This window comes from Colletotrichum phormii, assembly GCF_030913505.1.
Source record: "Colletotrichum phormii strain CBS 102054 chromosome Unknown BDP81scaffold_10, whole genome shotgun sequence".
Taxonomy (NCBI): domain Eukaryota; kingdom Fungi; phylum Ascomycota; class Sordariomycetes; order Glomerellales; family Glomerellaceae; genus Colletotrichum; species Colletotrichum phormii.
Window position 1 is genome coordinate 1,649,615 of NW_026851452.1, and position 17,593 is coordinate 1,667,207.

The window sequence follows — 17,593 nt, forward strand, 5'->3', positions numbered from 1 at the left end:
AAGAATAAGAACTTGGCAGGAGAGAAGGGCGAGGCGGTGGGCATTCTGGGAAATGAAGGGCCGTGGTCGTGGCCGGGGAACAACACGACGAAGTGTGTCTCTTGTTCATGCAAGGCGCATGAGAAGTACGATGAGGCAACGCGATCATTGTTGAAGAGACAGGGGAGCTTTCCGTGTGGACAATCCGAGTCGAAAGTGACAGGCGCGATGCGGGCGTTGGGCGTATTGGGATGAGATGCCGTCGAAGAGAGGTGCGTCGCACACCGTACGCAGCGTATCCAATGGCGGTTTTGGCGGTCTGAAAGCTGTAAGTCGTATACATGGAGTCGTTCAGACGATGAAGGGGTCATCGGCCAAAGTTGGCCAGGTCTAGGCCATAGGTTGGGCTCCGTCGTCAGGAACGCGTGAGAGGCAACGAGGGGAGACGGCGTATGAGAAGTCGACGCTCGGCTCCAGCTCCCATGGCCGCTGACCTCGGCGTGGGCTTGGGTTGACTAGAGTCGAGGTACCTCAGGCACAGGCGGAGGTATGGTCAGGTATCCGCGGCTGTGTGTGGGTGATGTTCTCATCGAGTGGTTTCTCTCCAAGTGGGAGAGCCGAGCTGACCTGACAATACTGCATAGGGGACCGATTTGGTCAAGGGCTGTTCGACAGTCAACCTTTTGGTTGGTGAGGTGTATCCGTACTCCGTACTAGACTTGGGATTCACAGCAATCGAGACTGGTCACTGAACAGTAAGGTGGATGTCGCAAGTTTCGTTCGCGTCTTGGTAGCAGAATTCGTTCGCCTCACTTGGACGATTGGTTCATGACGGGGACGGCGTCGGTCCATTAACGGGTCATCTAAGTATCATCTCCACTTTTCAAACGGCGCCATCGCGTTTCCCATTGTCGCCAGGTGCCCACCCGACCTTTTCCCACCTTCCATTCTGTCCAGGCGGTGCCAGGTTCCTTCCTTCCGGCTTTCGCGGTGGCCGAGTTTTTCCAGAAGGTGAGGAGACGACGACGACGACGACGAGGGATCCACCTGCCGGGTTGGTGTGAGAAACGCAGCTACGGAGCAATACCTTAGCTCAGCCGATCCAGGTATACCGCATCCGTACATTAGGTAAGGTCGGTAGAGTACGGAGTACCTTACTGTAGGTAGGTTGGAAGAGGAAAGAGAGCAAGCACCCCTCCGTCCGCTACACCACACAGATACAATGCGAGGATGTGGGAGTGCAGCATCTCGCCTTTGCAGATTCACCAGATTGTGGTCCCCCGGGGTCCATCGGTGGAGTCGCGCATGATTCACGTCGCCGATGCATCTCCGTGACGTCGCGACTCCTGGAGCACCTCGCTGGTCTTGATCCGGTCGTCTGGCGCGCTTCAGGACGCGAAACGCGTTTGATGAAGCACTGGCGGGGGACGGTAGCAAACACACTCACAATGGCCTCGTCTACTCCAGACCACTTCCTCTGGTACACCTCACAAGCGAGTAGAGGCGAAGACGTATCTCATGGACGCATGTTCCTCCAATATGGTAGAGCGGGCCTCGAGGTACCTTCCTTTCCCTCTTGCTTGCCTACTCGTTCCATTCATACCTGCTCTGGGCACGAGGGCCGAAACAAGCACCGTGGCACACCGACAAAGCAGAGTGAGGGTCTTCAAGTTGGTGATGGGCCGCTGTGTATGCGGCCATGAAGCACAGTGGAGCTGGGGGCTCACGCGTCTCTTCAGGCTGAGTGGCTGGCCGGTGTTGGATGTTGTTGCTTGGGCATCACCGGCGGCGTTGGAGACGGTTCCCGGATGTTGTTTTCCCAGCCACCGACTTTTTGATCCCCTGCTCCTTTGTTCTGGTCGTGTCTGTTGCGGCGTTGCCCCTCTATCCGTATGCCTCTTTTTGGTTTCTCCCGATGTCAGAATTGACTTTGGTCTGTCGGTCGATGCGTCCGAAATATAGGCGATGGGTGGCTTTCCGTATTCCAGGGATGTGGCTGAGAATTCGTCTGAGGGTACGAGCATAATCCTGACTTCACAAGAGACGAGGTTGGCCAATTGCGCATTGTATCTCGCGGGACCGGGAGAACAAAACGGGACATTCTAGTGAGACTAGGAAGTTAATTAGGAGCAAGAGAAAAAGAATCCATTCCACGGCATTTCGGCCAAGGATGGCAGAGGGATCGATCGGATCGGAGGGGGCATTGTCTTCCTGCCGGATCTCTCATGTCATTTTTTTCTTGGTGGTTGAGGCTTGAGCAGGTGAGTCGCGACCCGGACCAGATGATCTGGGGAATATTGGACGATACGACTCTGAATGGGGACTCGTCATGCTCTATCTCTGAGCCCAAATGTACTGATATCGTCGCCAATATTAGATTAGGTCAGATTCCCTGGCCTAGTGTGGCTGCTTTCGATTGTGCTTCGCCTTGTCATGGTTTGCCTCGTTATCTGATTTGGCTGCAATGACACTGGAATGACTGCACTACTGGAGAGAGCTGAGCATGACAGTTGATAGCATCATCTCCATGGGATCTGATACGGGACGGGAAGGTTTCCATCTCCATCCAGGCTTACTAGGAAGGTTCGAGTGAATCCCCCGTGTACCGCCTTTGCCTCGTAGCCAGTGTCCAGACCCGTGTGATCACCCCACTGAGAGCCGAGCAATAGGAAGCCGGAGACGAGAAACAGTGGCTTGCTAGTGGATGCAGGAGGGCTGCAACGGGCTTCATAGGTCACGTCTCGGGGGGGGGGAGACTGAAGTTGGGGGTTATTCTTGGGCCCTTTGGGTATCAATAACATGAGAGTGAGTGAGCCTATCGCGCAAGAGGCGGCGGCCGTCGATGCCCAACCTGTTGGAGCTGCCCTCTCCGCGAGTCCGCTCTCGTCCAGTCTGGTCCAGTGGATGCGGGAGGCAAGGAGCGAGAACCGCCAGGGCCGTCATGTTATTCGCAAGGGTCCTTTTGGGTGTACCGTGTGCTCACCACTCAAAGGGCTCACCTCACCTCTTGACTTTGTATCTTTCCTTCCGTTTTTGGTCATCACCATGGCTTCGCCCATCAAGGTACGAAGGTACGTCATCCTTGGCCGTTTTACTATTTGTTAGAGCGTCAAGTGAGGTAGAAACTAGAAACTATTACCTTGGGAAGACGTGGAAGAGTCCACTTACCTCCCCACGTTGACCGTTTCCCCTCAACGACATCTCGGGCACATAACGGTGTCCCTCCCGTCCCCCCGTCTAACGGCCATCATGTTCCGTTTCGTTCCGTTTACGGTTCAGTTATCCGTCCACTGCCGTCCTACGCCACCTTCCCTGCTTCCTTCGGTGCTTCCTCAGCCACTGATGCCGAACGGACAATAGCCCGAGCTGCAAGCCCAACCCCCACCGTCTGTGAACCGTGACCGCCATTCCATTTTTGCTCATCAAGTTTCCCTTCCTTGAGTCCCCTCCCGTCTATCTACTTCTTCTTTAGAAAATTTAAATTCTTTTTTTTTTTCTGCCCTCTATTGGGCGGTTCCGGCTTGCGGCCGAGCCGTAACCCCATCCACCGGGCCTCTCATTGTCGTCTCCTCCTACCTTGACAGACCCGCCCGCCGCTCGCCTGTCTTCCGGCAAGATCCCCGTCCACCCAGACCCGGCGTATCGAGGTCATGACCCAAAAGGCCCAGAACTCTGAATCTCTTGTCGTCCTGCTCACCTCTGACCTCATTCGCCAGCCGGGACGCTGTCGTCCCCAGCGGTCCTACACTGACAGACGCATGCCCGGCCACACTTCCCAAGCTGCTGCTGCCCCCCCCAGTCAGTGAGCCACTGGGCCGAGAGAGCGCACAGAGAATCCAGTCGGAGCGCATCGGCTGGACGTGGGGTTGGGTTTCGCTTTGGCTCTGCGCAGTCGTCCACCTTTCGACTTGTTCCTTTCTCTATTCTGTATCCGTACCTCGCCTTTTTGGTCCGCCCTGGCGCGCGCGCCGCGTTCCTATCAACCCCCAGAGACTTTTTTCGCAACTCGCAAGCCCCAAGTCTGTTTCTAAACCAGTCCTCTCGGCCTCCAGGTACATTGCCCCTAGTTTAGTACGCCGAACAGTACCTTAGCCCGTCTAGCTCGCCTTCTCTTGGGTACCAAGAAAACAAGACACGATGGCAACCAAGTCTATCAAGTTGACTTGATAGAGTCCGTGAGGAGAGTTCGAGGCGGTCTAAAGCCAAACGGAACCCCTGCTCAATGCTCCTTTACTCTGCCCGCGCCCCTTGTCTCGTCCGTGTCTTGTTCCAAGGAAGTATTCTACGGCGCCGTGTGTCCGTCGCATTGTCTGCCCTTCTGCCTGCCGTTCTCAAGCTCTCGGTTTCGCCAGATTTGGATCAAATCATCGCCACAAGACATTGTGAAGAGACACTTGTTTCACTTTGAACTATCTTCGACAAGCCATAGCGAGGGCAGACTGCGTAGTGAATTACAAGTTGAAAATCGTGTAGCAGGTGCTCACCGTTAAGCCCCGAAGGTACCTTGGCTAAGGGAAACAGGGACAAGAGGACTTATCTCCCCTTGGTATCATGATCTCTCTCTCTCTTCTCCCATGGGCTCACTCTCTATCTTGCTCGTCCTATACTCGCCGAAGAGCATGGCCGCTCCCACTCGCCAGAAACTTGTCTGGCGCTCTCTTGCCGACTGGGCCCGTTTATCACACACCCACCCGGTCCATCTCCTCGGCCACCCTCCACAAACGAGTGACCACACACCCACCAACGCGCATCGCATCCCACCCGTAACGGGCTGCTCTTTCCCAGTGTCCAAGGTATCCGTAGACTCTAAGGTACCCTCCAGAGTATGAGTGCTTCCTTCCTCTGCCTCTCTACGCAGGAAGGTAGCTCCACTCAGCTCTCCGTCTCGTCCCCCTCCTCTGTTTTCTCGCGCGCCGTCCGTACCGTACCGTACCGTACCGTAGTCACCACCCTCCTCCGTAAGCTCTCATAGTCTATCCGTACGGATGCTCTTTCTGTCAGTCTGCCAGTCTGGATTTCCGATTCCCTCCCGTCCGGTCTCTGGTTCTTTCCCCACTGCTCTTCTAACCCTGGACTGGGATCTGGACCCGGGCCAGCCTGACCTTCCACACTACCCGCGACCTTACATTGCCTTACTGCGACTCTCCACCCCGTTCCCATGTCCACCGTATTCTTCTCGAAGCCAAGCAAAGTACCTCACCCCCGGCCACCGTTTCTAACCAGGTACCTCATCTCGGGACTCGCGCAGAAGTGCCGCCTTTGCTGTTGAAAATACAAAACCTTCCCTCTTCCTCCTCCAGCTCTACCTTGTCCGCCCACCAAGAAGACGAGATCACACACCACACACCACACACCACACTCACACATACAGACACCATCCACGCTCGCTCGCCCATCCAGCGTCAACCGTACATACGTACATACATATACATACTTTCGGCACCCCATCCTCTGGACGGTTTCCCTATCGTTGCAACACACATTTGTTTATTATTGTCCCATCATCCTCTCTTCCACATTTCGTCTCACCCTCGACGCAACCCATCTACGCCGCTTCATCAACTCACGCACATATTCAAGGCTTTTCCCCCGCCCTGTGTGTCTGACCGAACCAACGAGTCTATACCTCGCCACAAGATCTGGAGTGCATCGCAGCACCGTACCACTCGAGAAAGAAAGAAAAAAAACCGATCTCCCAAAGCCTGTGAGTGTGTTTCCCCCCTTCCGAGCCGTTGTTCTACCCTCGTCCTGCACGCACTGCCCTTTAAAACTTTCCGACCACCCTCCGCCCGCACATCCTCTCATCCCATCCCCACCAACCTCTCTTATCACTCATCCGCTCGACCACCTCCGCCCTCTGCTTTTTCCCTTACTTTCTTGCCCTCAACTCAACCCGCGCACGTCTTGCTTGGCCCTCTGAACGAGTATCGCACAAAAAGCTCGCTTCTCGCCTCTGACTGCAAGTTCCCGCTGCGCATTACATGCATCTTCGCCGCTCTATACACAGCATATTAAGCGCACGCTCCGTACCCTCTTCTGCAATTCTCAGAGTGCGCGGCACAGCACCCGTCTCCACATCTCACTCGCACCCAAAAATAAACCCTGGGCCACCAACCATCCTCACCGCTGCCCTCGACTAACACGCCCTCGCAAGATTAGAAAAATAGGCACCATTGCCATCACAGCACAACATCGCAGTCTACACTCGACTGCTGATTTCACATAACCAGAAATGGTCTCAACGTACCAGATGCCGTCCTACTACAGACCGACACCTTTGACTGTAGACACAACACAAGCGCAAAAGTACTACGAAGAGGAGGACCACAGCATCCTCGACGAACCCATCTTGGATCACAGCGCACTCGACTCGGGCCTGGAAATGTCGCCTCCCATGGTTGATAGCAGAAGAGATTCCTTCGCCGTTGGCGGCTCTCTCTTCTCGCCAAAGACGGAGGATTGGCAATCGGTCGATATGCAATCCGTACCATCCAACAACCCCTTCATCGAGCAGCAGCACAACAACAACCCCTTCATGCGCCTGGATCATGCCCAACCCTCTCCTTTCGGCCCCCAAGGCAACGCCTGGTCCCTGAGCAATACCTCTGGCTCTTGCACTCCCCTCCAACAGTTCGACGGCATGCCGGCTGAGTACGACAATGGCGCTCCCATGTTCCAAAGACCCATCCCGGGTCAGACGCCTTTCACCAACCCTACCGGTCAAATCAACATGTTTGCGCCCATGGGATCAGGCAACCAGTCCATCCCAACCTCACCGCAAAAAGGATGGATCGGTCAGGCGGAATCCATGGCCAAGAAGATGCGCCCCGGGAGCCCCACCATTCGCTCACACAACGACATGAGAAGGGGAGATGGCATTCGCAAGAAGAACGCCCGCTTCGATATTCCGGCCGAGCGCAATCTCAGCAACATCGATCACCTCATCGCTCAGTCCACTGATGAGCAAGAGATCAAGGAGCTTAAGCAGCAAAAGCGACTGCTGAGGAATCGTCAGGCAGCGTATGTGTACACCCACTTCCCTTGGATTCCATCTACTGACAGTGCAACAGTCTTGACTCTCGCCAGAGAAAGAAGCAACACACCGAACGCCTTGAGGATGAGAAGAAGCAATTCAGCGCTGTGCTCACCGACATGGAGGAAGAGATGGCCGACATGAGGAAACAGATGGAGCAGCTGTTGAGAGAGAAGCAGTTCAACCAGGAGTACATTGAGTCACTCACCATGGAGAAGGAAGAGATGATCCGCTCCCACACGATCGAAACGGGCGAACTCCGGAAGAAGGTCAGCGTCCTCACCGACCACGTTCAGCGTCTCGAGAGCGCCGCCATGACTGCCCCTGCCAACAACAACTATGTTTCCAGCTACGACGACATGGACGGCATGACCATGCCAGGCAGCTGGGACAACGTCAACTTCCTCGGCGAGTACCCCATGGAGCAGGAAGTCAAGCAGGAGCTCCAGGTGGTTTCGGCCAAGAAGGCCGATGTTTCCTTCCCCGTTGACTCCGAGAAGTCTTCCTCCCAGGGCGGCATACTCTTCATGCTCTTCCTCGTCGGCGCCTTTGTGCTGTCCAGCCGCTCTACCCCCGCCATTCCCCGAGTCTCCGAGGACGTCCGCGCCGAAGCTGCCACACTTCTCGAGAACGTTTTCAAGGACGCCGGTGTGAACGGGGCATCCAACACGATGAACGCTCTCGCTCCTCAGCCTTCTGGCGGTTCATGGGTTGACAACTCTGCCATGCCTATGGGTGATACCTCCATGGGCGGCGTCGCGCCTTCGATGCTCGGCCAGCTTGGCGACTCACTCACTCAACCTACCGATGAACAATCCAATGAGCAACTCTTTGGACTTTCGGCTGCTCAGTACAACGGCGTCAGCTCCCAGGATTTCCTCAACAACTCCCCCGAGCGCACCACCAGCCAAGGACGCAAGAACCTGGCTGATGCCCTCTCAGCGATGCGGAACAACAAGCAATCCGCAGCCGACGTCTACACTAGATCACTACTTTGGGATCAGATCCCCAGCGAAGTTGTCAGAAACTTTGCCAAAATGGTGTCCGAAAGCAACAGCGCGAAAGCGGGCGCAAATGAATAACGAAGACAAAAAAAAACACGATCCCATGATCACATCAACGAATCTCAACTCCTAGCACAAAATATCATTCTGCCAACCATCTTGTTTTTCTTTCAGCCGAAGCTCATCATACACTTCTACCGCTCCCGCGGAAAAAAAAAAACCCCCCCCAGACATTGTTGCTCACGCACCAAACAATCCTCTTTTCACCGCCAAATGATCGAAGCTCTTCGGACATATTTACTTTCCACCGTTTTATTTTTGTGATTTTCATTTTGGGACGCCATTTCCCTCCGGTATCTAGCAAGCGAGCGAGCATTCTGGATTTAGTCTGATATCACTGTATTTCACATATCTAGTTTGGTATCTATTGCTCTTTCCAGGCAAAGGGGGACCGGACAGGGGGGGAAGAGCATGGGAACACGGGACGGCCAAGCTTTTCCGACGTTTGTACAATGGGGGCAACAGGGTTGGCTTGGAAATGGAGGGGTGGTCACATGGAATCTTGGGTTACCGGAGGAGAGCAGGTCTCACACAACGAGGGACGTCATCTCACAGGAGACGGGGAAAGGGAGGGGGTGGTGTTCGGATGGGAATCATGTTGTTCTTGATTTTGTTCCTTTGTTTGATTTTCCTTTTTTTCTATTTCCTTTTTTTTTTTTTTTCCTTTTTTGACCTTGACTGGAAAGATGGACAGCACCGCACAAGTTGCAGATTGTTGACGAGAAACGAGAAAGCGTCTCGCGACGATACGTGGAAACGGAAATGAGTCGAAACGAACCTCATGATCAATGACAATCAAACGAAACGAAATTTACCACGTCACTATTCTTCGAGAGCCTTTCTTCTTGCTATTTTCTTCATATCTTATTGCGACATAAACCGACATTAGTACCGGCACACACGCGCACAAACACCAGGACAGACAGCCAGCGAGCGAGGAGAGAGAGAGAGAGCGTTTGGATATTCGGGTGACGAGCAGTCAAACAGCCTGCCATTGGCCCCCATCTTTATGTTTTGCCCCCACTGCCTATCTTTTGGCTGGGGGGGGGGGGGGGGGGATCATTCTATTCGTGTAGCTACTTGCAAATCTCCAAAAAGATACCAAGGATTCTTCATCATCTTACCGTCTCTTTAAAATATGCCTATCTATACTTTGCCATGATGTGACACGCACTCAGCCGACATGGAGAACAGGTGACATTTGAAGTTCCTGGCTTTTCGTTGCTCTCAGGTGCGGTTGTAAGTGAAAGCCTAAAACAAGGGGAGTCATCTTCCCCCGTGCGTCGCTGATCGGTTGATCCGATCCGCGAAGAGCGCTGGAGACTTTTGACGCATGGGGAGGGATTCTCGGTCAACGTCGCAGAGAGCAGAGAGAGAAAGGAAACAGGCTAGGCAACACCCAATGCGGACCAGAGCTAAGAGGCTGACTAGCGTTTCCTTGCCGAAGGGGGGGGGGGGGGGGGGGGGGGGGGGCGATGGTGGGTTGCCGTACCATATAGCAACGGTTTCTACTACGACGATCAACCATTTTGGTCACTCCTCGGTCTTGGATGGCTTGTTATTGGGTGGGGGGGAGAGTTCGTAGAGGGGAAGAGAAGGGGAGGGGGCGAGGTTACGAAAGCAAAGCAAGCCAACGCCGGTCTGGAAACTTGGAATGAGGGCGAGGATATAAGCGTGACTAGATACAGATGGGGGAGGGGGCGACGGCACGAACGAGTCGGGATTCTCTTGTCAAACGCAGCAGCGAATGAGTCCATCTATTGGTTTCTGAGTTCTGGAGTGTACGTGATAAGATGGGCATGTAAGATCGCTGGGTTGTGGCTTGGGGGGGGGAGGCAAGGTGTAGAGGTGTGACTTGTTTCCGTTGGCCAGAGTCGTACTCTGTAGGTTTTGTTTTTGGCACTGAGAATGCAAGGTAGGACTTTCGGATCATTAGTGTTGTTAATATTGACCACTGAGATGCGAGAGAAGTGGGTGAGTGACCAAGTTTCATCATGGTTTTTTTTTCTGCCTACCAACATGGGTTTGTCTACGGCCCCCTAGTTAGTTTTTCAAGTTTCCACTTTCGGGATGATCATTCTTTTTTGTCGAGTCTACCTTGGGGGAATCCGGGAATAGTGCGAGAGTCAAGAGCAGCAGGTAGAGAGGGACGGGGTGGTGGTGGGAGCATGCGGGCGTTAGCGTTGGTCGCATGAGGGGGGGGAGACGATTTCTTTTTTGGAGATGTAGGATTGGTTGATAATGCTGCTTATTCTGCCCCCTCGGGAGCGGCGCGTGAGACTTTGGTGCGAGGGGATTGGATGGGGCTGAGGTAACTGCGTCTCCATGGTACTGTGTATACTAGTGACATGCGAGTTGAGAAGAGACGGACTTTTGCGGGTTTTGGGGGAGAATCTAAAGTTGAGGCCCGGCTTGCTGAAGATGTGTGTGTAAGTCTGAGGCGGAAGGTCGCGGGGAGATAAGAATTTAGGTGGCTGGGCAAGAGGGAAGGGGAAGCTTGGGGAGCTGAGAGCTTGGGAGCTTGGGGCAGGTCAGTTGCATTAGGTCAGGAATTTAGACCCCTGAGCTTGGGAGAAGAATGGTATTGTTTTTGCTGAAGAAGTATAGAGTAGCGCCGCCGAAGTCCATTGTTTCGCGCGGGTAATACAGAGATGTGAGGCGAGAGCTGCGGAAAGGTGAGCCGTGAGAAAAAGAGAGGGAGGCAAGCCACACTCGTACGCGCAACGCTAGGGTAGGTAGTCACTCGGGCGGTGCGGGTGGGAATGATGCAGATGATGGTGGTGGTGCGTTTGCCAGGATTCCTCCCTTCCTGCAGGTTTTCTTAGAGACTTGGGGCCAAGATTAGCTTGACTTTTGTTCGATGAATTCACTTGTGTCATGGAAAGAAACTCGGGTGGATGAAGAGGTGGGGGAAGGCGAGAAGAGGTACGTTGAGAGGGCATATGTGAGATGCTCCTGAATTCTTTGACATTGTGCGACGTTCCATGTGGTCATGATGGTAATAGAAGTGGCAGCGAGTCGCACGACGACCGTCTAACCGTATATGAAAAACAGGAAAATCAATGATAGGAGAACAAAGTGGTGAGACGACAGGCCGACGCATACAGGGGCAGAAACAGAATCCTTCTCTTCCTCGCGTTGTTGTTGGGAGTTACGACTTACATCGTGGGTAAGGAAACGAAACACCACCCACCACCACCACAACCTGTCGTCGCTCGTATGCGTGTCTTAGACACTCTCGAGGCCGCATGCTTGAGCTCACGCTCACGGGAGCGCAAGATGCGTGCAGTCGCCAGTGGGGGGGGGGGACAAGGGGTGCACTGGGAGTTCGTCACGGGTTTGAGCTGATGACTATGTTTTTCTGCTTTCCTCTGATTTGTGTTGATAGATCTCTGTCTCTCATCCACGGATGTCTCTATTCCCGTGCAGTCCGACATCTTGTCCTGCATGAGTTCGCATGATGCTTTCCCACCCTCAGCTGCTGCATCAGTAGCCGCCGCCGCCGCCGTCGCTGCTGTGCGTAATACAGGAAACCATGCGAGGAGGCGTGTAAGTTGCGATTGTGAGTGCCCATGTATGCGTGTGTGTAACAGAGAAGGGGGAAATACTAGAAAATGCCATGAGGTGATGAAAAATTGGCCATGTTAGTCTCACCGTACTTTACACAGAGACGGAGACGGCGAGGTGACTAAGGCAAGGTCAGAGTCTAGGTCAAGGTTCGGTGAATAAATTAGTTTCAAGGCGTGTGTGTGGATGAGGATGGAGAGGAAACGGTTCCGCGCGTCGCGATTTCTCGCATTGCCTGCGCCTTTTCTTCACCTTGGGCGAGACTGCGCTTGTGCTGTAGGTGAAGAAACGGTCTGGTGGCGATGGGGAATCATCCCGATGCTCGCCGGTCCGTTCGGCTTCCTCCATACTAATATCGTGGGGCAGGCAGGTGAGCAGACGGGAAAGAAAATCAAGGAGAAAATCATTTGAGCCATAGTTAGCTTATGTCGCCCAAAGTTCGGATGGGTGGAAGGCGGATGAAGATCGGTTCATCTCTTTTTTTTCTTTTTTCGCAGAGAAACTTCCCTTCCCCCCTTCCCCTTTCCCGACATCGCAATCCCGAAACGGAACTAAGGTGAAGCCAAGGTGAGTCTTGCGATGGTCCGGTCGAGGGAATCTTGGTGTTTTGCTGACGTTGCATCTTCTCATTGGGCCCCGTCAGACCTTAGCTCTTTTGTAAGTGAACCTCCCTAAGCTTCAAGAGATTTTCTCTCGCTCTCTCTCTCTCTCTCTCTCTCTCTCTCTCTACTTACCGCTTTTCTGCAACGCTTGACAAGATGAACTGCTGCTCCGTGATCCTCAATCTAGCGGAGAATTTGAAAGGAAGATGGCCCGATCGATCTACATAAGGTCCGTCTCCGCCATGCAGATTCCATGCAGTAGAATGCGCGCGGCACGTGTGAGTTTGCGGATCTGATTGCGTGGACGGCGAGGAGAATGCATGGCAAACTCCCCCCCTTCCCCTCCATCCACCCCGTGCCATCTCTCTCCGACTAAGGTACGTTCTACTGCAGTTCCAAGAACTCCGCTCGAGTCCAGGTGAGCTTCGGAGGAAGAAGAAGGGGCGAGTCGATGACGAGCATTTCGCTCTCGCGTCTTCGCTTCTTTTGCGCTTGAGTTAGGGCGAGATCAAGCGCTGGCTACCGTTTTGTGGGCAGATTGGTATGTTTACTTTGAGTGAAACGGAATTGATAGACGGTTCACTCGGTATAGACGGTCAAATCCAACTCGCCAACCTCGATAGAGGAGCCTCGAGTGGTGTTTTGTGGTCCCATTTCGAGGGGGGGCAAGATGCCCCCCCCCCCCCCCCCCCCCGACGCCACCGATAGGTTCAGAGAAGACGGAAAAGTTCAAGGCATGTCTCATCGGCATGGTGTCTCACGGAGCCTAGCCCGATGGACCTGCAAGAAGAAAACATCGTCTCGAAAACGCCGTGTAACCCTTTGGCGATACCCTTCGTACAGCTCTCCACACAGGCACCCCTGAGGCGAGCGGGAGCCCGCAGGAGCAAACACAAGGTCAGAAGAAGAAAGGGGGTTTGGTGAAGTGAGTGCGAAAGATAGTTTGAGTAAGAGAGGGTCTCGTAGTAGGCCGTCGTGAGACTTCATGACAATTGTCTAAAGTTGGCGTACAGAGCGCCAAAAGCATAAAAATAAAGAGAAGGAAAGAGAGGGGTTTGAATGTTACGATGCTACGATCTTTTGGTGATACCACCCCTGACAAGCTCACCATTCTCCATAGGCTGTACGAAGCAATCCGTGACACCTTTTGGGGAAACGAAACGATCCTCGGACGACGTCGGGAAAGGGCAAGATGTTGGTTCGGCCCGGCCGAAAGGCACGGCGTACTTCCCTCCCGTGTAAATACCCGGGTCGGGTGCGCCCGTGGCCCTGTGGCCCTGTGGCCCTGTGGCTCCGTGTACCCGGCGTCCGTCATCAGTCACATTACCCGCACGATGGACGGCTGATAAGATCTGGTCAAATAGAATGCGTCACTTTTTCTTGTAATATGATTGCTATGACGATAATGCGGGGTATGTAGAACAGCAAAAAAAAAAAAAATCAAGCAAAAGGACAGTGTTGGCCTTTGCGACAGCAGCCGGAAACATGCTGTCAGCAACGAACATGGCCATGGCCCTGATATATCCATCCCCTGCAGAGCCCGTGGCTTAACCTGCAGGTCCAGCTCGACGATGTGCTGAGACTTGGTAAAAGCTCCACGAGAGGTCCATCACAGCTTGTCCTCCTCCCTTTCCTGCGTTGCCGCGAGCCAGCTCCTCTGCTCTCCCCACACTCGCGAAACCAACATGTTCGCCCGTCCGACAGCGCACAGCATAGAGCAGGTCGACAACTCTTTCGTTTACCACATGGGGTACCTGTGTCTATTTGTTCGCCGTACGCACTTTGTCCCGCCTGATGAGATCTCCGTGTACCCCTATTCCACCCCCTGAGGGCGCTCAGGAGAGGGGTAAGGGGGTAAAAACATGAACTCAGGAGGGAAAGGCTGACAAAAGACTCATGTTTTGTATCACCTATTCCTCGCTCCCCCTCCCTTCGACACTATCGCTGTGCTTCCGACACACAATCAGGATGCCCCAAGGGACGAGTGAGCCCCGTGTAACGATCTCGCGCGTTGGGTGACACCACAGCAGGTAGACAGAGAGAGGAAGGGTAACCACCGGATGGAAGCTGAGCGGGACTGCCGAACAGGAACGTCCCACCCGTTTCGAGTATGTGATGCCGTGTCACCAGTGGTTCGGTCATCTCACGTACACACTTGCTCCCACCGTTCCGTAACTTTCTGCCTCCTTATCTCTACTTCTTCTTCTTGTCGCCGGCATCTGGGTCGTACTTTTCCTTCCAGATCCTATTGGGTTTTGCGGGTGGTCAGCCTTGGGTACCACAGAGGAAATTCTAGCCACGGGGTGATGCCTGATTGTGTGGGCAATGGCGTCAGGATCGCAAAGATAGGGGGAAGAACAGGGCAAGCAGGCAGAAAGAAATCGGGACGAATTACGCCCCCGGGAAGCAGCATCGAGTCTTTCGCGGGCGTTTCTGGGGAACGCGGCGCAGCGCAGGAGGGGCTTGCAGCGGCGGGTTACCGCGTGCAGCTCCGGGAAAGCTGACTGACACTGTCATCCAAGAGGATCGAATGACAGGGCGAGCTTTCGCATTTGGGGGGAGGCAGACAGGTTAAGAAAGCCTTGGGAGCCTATCAATACCGCAGCGCGCAAGTCATCCGCGACAAGGGAGCTGCAGCTTTCCCCCTCCACCACCAGCGATGCATGCGCCGGATCCAACTCTGGGGAAACCACCAACGAACCAGTGGATAAGAAAGAAAGAAAGAAAGGAACAGACAGGCTCGACTTACCATGAATTGCCTAGTGTTTTGTTGCCGTTCTTTTCAGCCAACCGGTAGTAACGGGCTGCTGCGAACTGGACATGTTGTCAGCCTCATGTGATGACATTGAGCATGCGTGCTGCGCGGGTTCCTGTTTGCGGCCGTCTTTCAGGGTTCGCCGTATTGATGCCCAACCTGGGCCAAGACGGATTACCGACGGCCCAAGACGGACGTCAACCTGTATCTGCGTGCTCTCTCACATCCCATGACATTTGTGCTCTCGCTGAGTGCAAGCCACACAATATCTGGGGCTGCTGAGGCTGATACTGGCTGGCCCCTCAAGACTAAGTTCTGGGCCTCAGGTCGCAAGACCCGGTAGACGCAATGCCGCTTGACATGTTGGGTGATATGAGACCAAACGTACCTTGTCCTTTTTGCATCCGAAGCCTTCTACATAGCACCAGGCTACCTCATTCATAGCATCTGAGACGGAGAAGGCGGGTTAGCGTACTGGTATACATCAACTGGGCCTCAACGCCTCAAAGTGTATCATCAGGGCAGACTCACCAGTATCTCCAAGGTTCGCCGCAGTCTCATAGTACTATGACGACAAGATGTCAGTTCCAGACCTCCAAGGCGTCACCACCTTATGCTTTCAAAGGCATGCCTCGCGCCCCTCTCCGCCTCTCCGGTGTGTGGACGGAATATCTCACCTGCTTTGCCGCTATTGGGTCCTTGGCTGTGCCCCAACCGTGTCGAAAGGAATTCGCCAGCTCGAAAATGGCCAGAACGAGCTCGCCCTTGGCAGCACCACCCTTTTTGAGCCCTGCCTTCAACGCCATCTGCTCGACGGTTGCCGCATTCGACGCCGCCGCCGAGAGATACTTGATAGCCCCTTCTGGGTCTGGTTCGCAACCCCATCCGTGCCTGTCAACCCTCGTCAGCAATCCGTCCAAATAGTCCAAGTATCGTGGCACCTGTGAGGTCCTGCTCCAGAGCCCTTCCCCTTCCTCGTCCCCGATGCAACATGATCGCCCGGCGAGCCGTGGCGCGCCCCCGCGCATGATCCCGTCTTATAGGTACGGGGAAGTGCCGAGTAGAAGTCGAGACCAGTCCACATGCAAGCAAAAGGCATCTCACCTCAAAGAAAGACCATATAGGAACTGGCTCAGGGTGTTATTCGCCCCTTTCGGGTCAGCCAGACGGGCAAACATGGCCGTCGAGTTCTCGAAATCCCCCGTCTCGTGCAGCCGGATAGCCTCCTGTATATCCTCGTCAATGGCCGGAGACGATACCGCCGCCGCCGCCGCGCCCTGCGGCCTACCCCTCGTCATGTCTCCCCCACCCCCCGCGTCGTTGGCCAACGGCGTCGCGGGCCTGCTCTTGTTCGCCGAAGCCAGCATGGTCGCGCGCTTCTCCCACTGCAGCTCGTCCCCCTCGCCGCCCTCGGCCGTGGTCACAATATCCGGTAGGTTCTGCGGGACGTTTTCCGACGAGGCGGGCGAGCGGCTGAGGTGCAGCCGCTCCGACAGCCGCCTCCCAATCTTGCCATTGTTCGAGTGGGCGTTCGAAGTCGAGCTCGCCTGCGAGGAGGCGGACGCGCTGCGCGATCGGCTGTTACCGAAGAAGACGTCGAGGCTGCGCCGGGGCTTTTGGCCGCTGCCGCCGTCGTTGCCGTTCGGGTTCAGGTACTGTTCCTTGCCGTCGTCGAAGCCTGGGGGGCCGCTCGGGGGGTGGATGACCTCTTGGGTGTGTGTGTCTGATCGAATGAATTTGAATTCGGGGGCTGCCAGCCTGTTTACTGCATCCTCGCTGCTGGGCTCGCCTTTGAGTCTCTCCTTTTTCATGAGAACGTCGCGTATGCCCATGATGACGACGGGAAGGATTAGTGCTAATCCAGCTGTAAACTTCGAGCTTAGGATTAGGTAGGTTAGGTCAGGAGACAGGAGGGCCGGATATTAATAACAAGCGACGAGAAGAAAGAAGGTATCTTTGGCAAAGAGAATTGTTCAATTATCCATGAGAAAAAAGCACAACGACCTATGTTCAATGCAGGACAGGCAGTGTTGTCAGACTTGGTGCTATTCTCAGCTTCGGGAAAAGGATGAGACAGTGTGTAGTCCAAGGGGCTGAGTAGATGGCGGTGCTGTTCAAAGACGCGAATCCTCCAACAAGGCAGCGGCCAGCCTCAGATCAGCAAGCCCCGATCCGACCACGATATGGCCACCAAATGACGGGTCTTCGTTAGCGCCTCGCAATAAGCTCCCTAGCCCGCTGCCCGAGGGACAAAGGGCTGTCCAGAAGACAACATGTGGCGCCGATTGCTCCGACTGGAAATGGGGGCGAAAAAGGGCCAAGAGGGGTCTCTGGGCAGTGGGAACTTGAAGCTTGTGTGTGTCAGCGCAAGGAATTGTCATCGAATGACGGCTGATTTCAGGAGTCCACAGGGGGGGGAGGAATGGCGGGGTAAATTTTAATGGAAATTTTAATTGATCTAGTTGAGACACCCGCGAACAGTTGGGCCGGCCCACACACGGAAATGATGCTTGGCCAATGTCACTCTTCCACATGGGGATTTTACACCAATATCACGTTCTAATAGTAGTCAATATATCATCATTTTGGATTG

The 17,593-nt window shown here is 54.4% G+C and overlaps 5 protein-coding genes across 5 annotated transcripts; 3 read left to right on the plus strand and 2 right to left on the minus strand.

Annotated features, from left to right (window-relative positions):
* Positions 1–1,142: 1,142 nt before the first annotated feature.
* Positions 1,143–2,481, minus strand: BDP81DRAFT_428590 (uncharacterized protein). Its single transcript, XM_060590436.1, has one exon. The coding sequence runs from the start codon at positions 2,001–2,003 to the stop codon at positions 1,467–1,469; it is 537 nt and encodes a 178-aa protein (XP_060445511.1). The 5' UTR covers positions 2,004–2,481; the 3' UTR covers positions 1,143–1,466.
* A 3,730-nt stretch (positions 2,482–6,211) lies between these two features.
* BDP81DRAFT_319930 (bZIP transcription factor) lies at positions 6,212–8,094 on the plus strand (the record flags this gene model as incomplete). Its single annotated transcript, XM_060584482.1, has 2 exons — positions 6,212–6,999; positions 7,050–8,094. The coding sequence occupies 2 exons, from the start codon at positions 6,212–6,214 to the stop codon at positions 8,092–8,094; spliced, it is 1,833 nt and encodes a 610-aa protein (XP_060445512.1).
* Positions 8,095–11,464: 3,370 nt separating this feature from the next.
* Positions 11,465–12,085, plus strand: BDP81DRAFT_428595 (uncharacterized protein). Its single transcript, XM_060590437.1, has one exon. The coding sequence runs from the start codon at positions 11,830–11,832 to the stop codon at positions 12,052–12,054; it is 225 nt and encodes a 74-aa protein (XP_060445513.1). The 5' UTR covers positions 11,465–11,829; the 3' UTR covers positions 12,055–12,085.
* A 2,345-nt stretch (positions 12,086–14,430) lies between these two features.
* On the plus strand, positions 14,431–15,012 carry BDP81DRAFT_428600 (uncharacterized protein). Its single transcript, XM_060590438.1, has one exon. It carries the CDS (start codon positions 14,552–14,554, stop codon positions 14,747–14,749), a length of 198 nt encoding a protein of 65 aa, XP_060445514.1. The 5' UTR covers positions 14,431–14,551; the 3' UTR covers positions 14,750–15,012.
* On the minus strand, positions 14,870–16,973 carry BDP81DRAFT_30594 (uncharacterized protein). Its single transcript, XM_060583225.1, has 5 exons — positions 16,105–16,973; positions 15,678–15,891; positions 15,532–15,565; positions 15,389–15,447; positions 14,870–15,059 (listed from the first exon to the last, which is right to left on the minus strand). The coding sequence occupies exons 1-5, from the start codon at positions 16,830–16,832 to the stop codon at positions 14,991–14,993; spliced, it is 1,104 nt and encodes a 367-aa protein (XP_060445515.1). The 5' UTR covers positions 16,833–16,973; the 3' UTR covers positions 14,870–14,990.
* Positions 16,974–17,593: the final 620 nt, after the last annotated feature.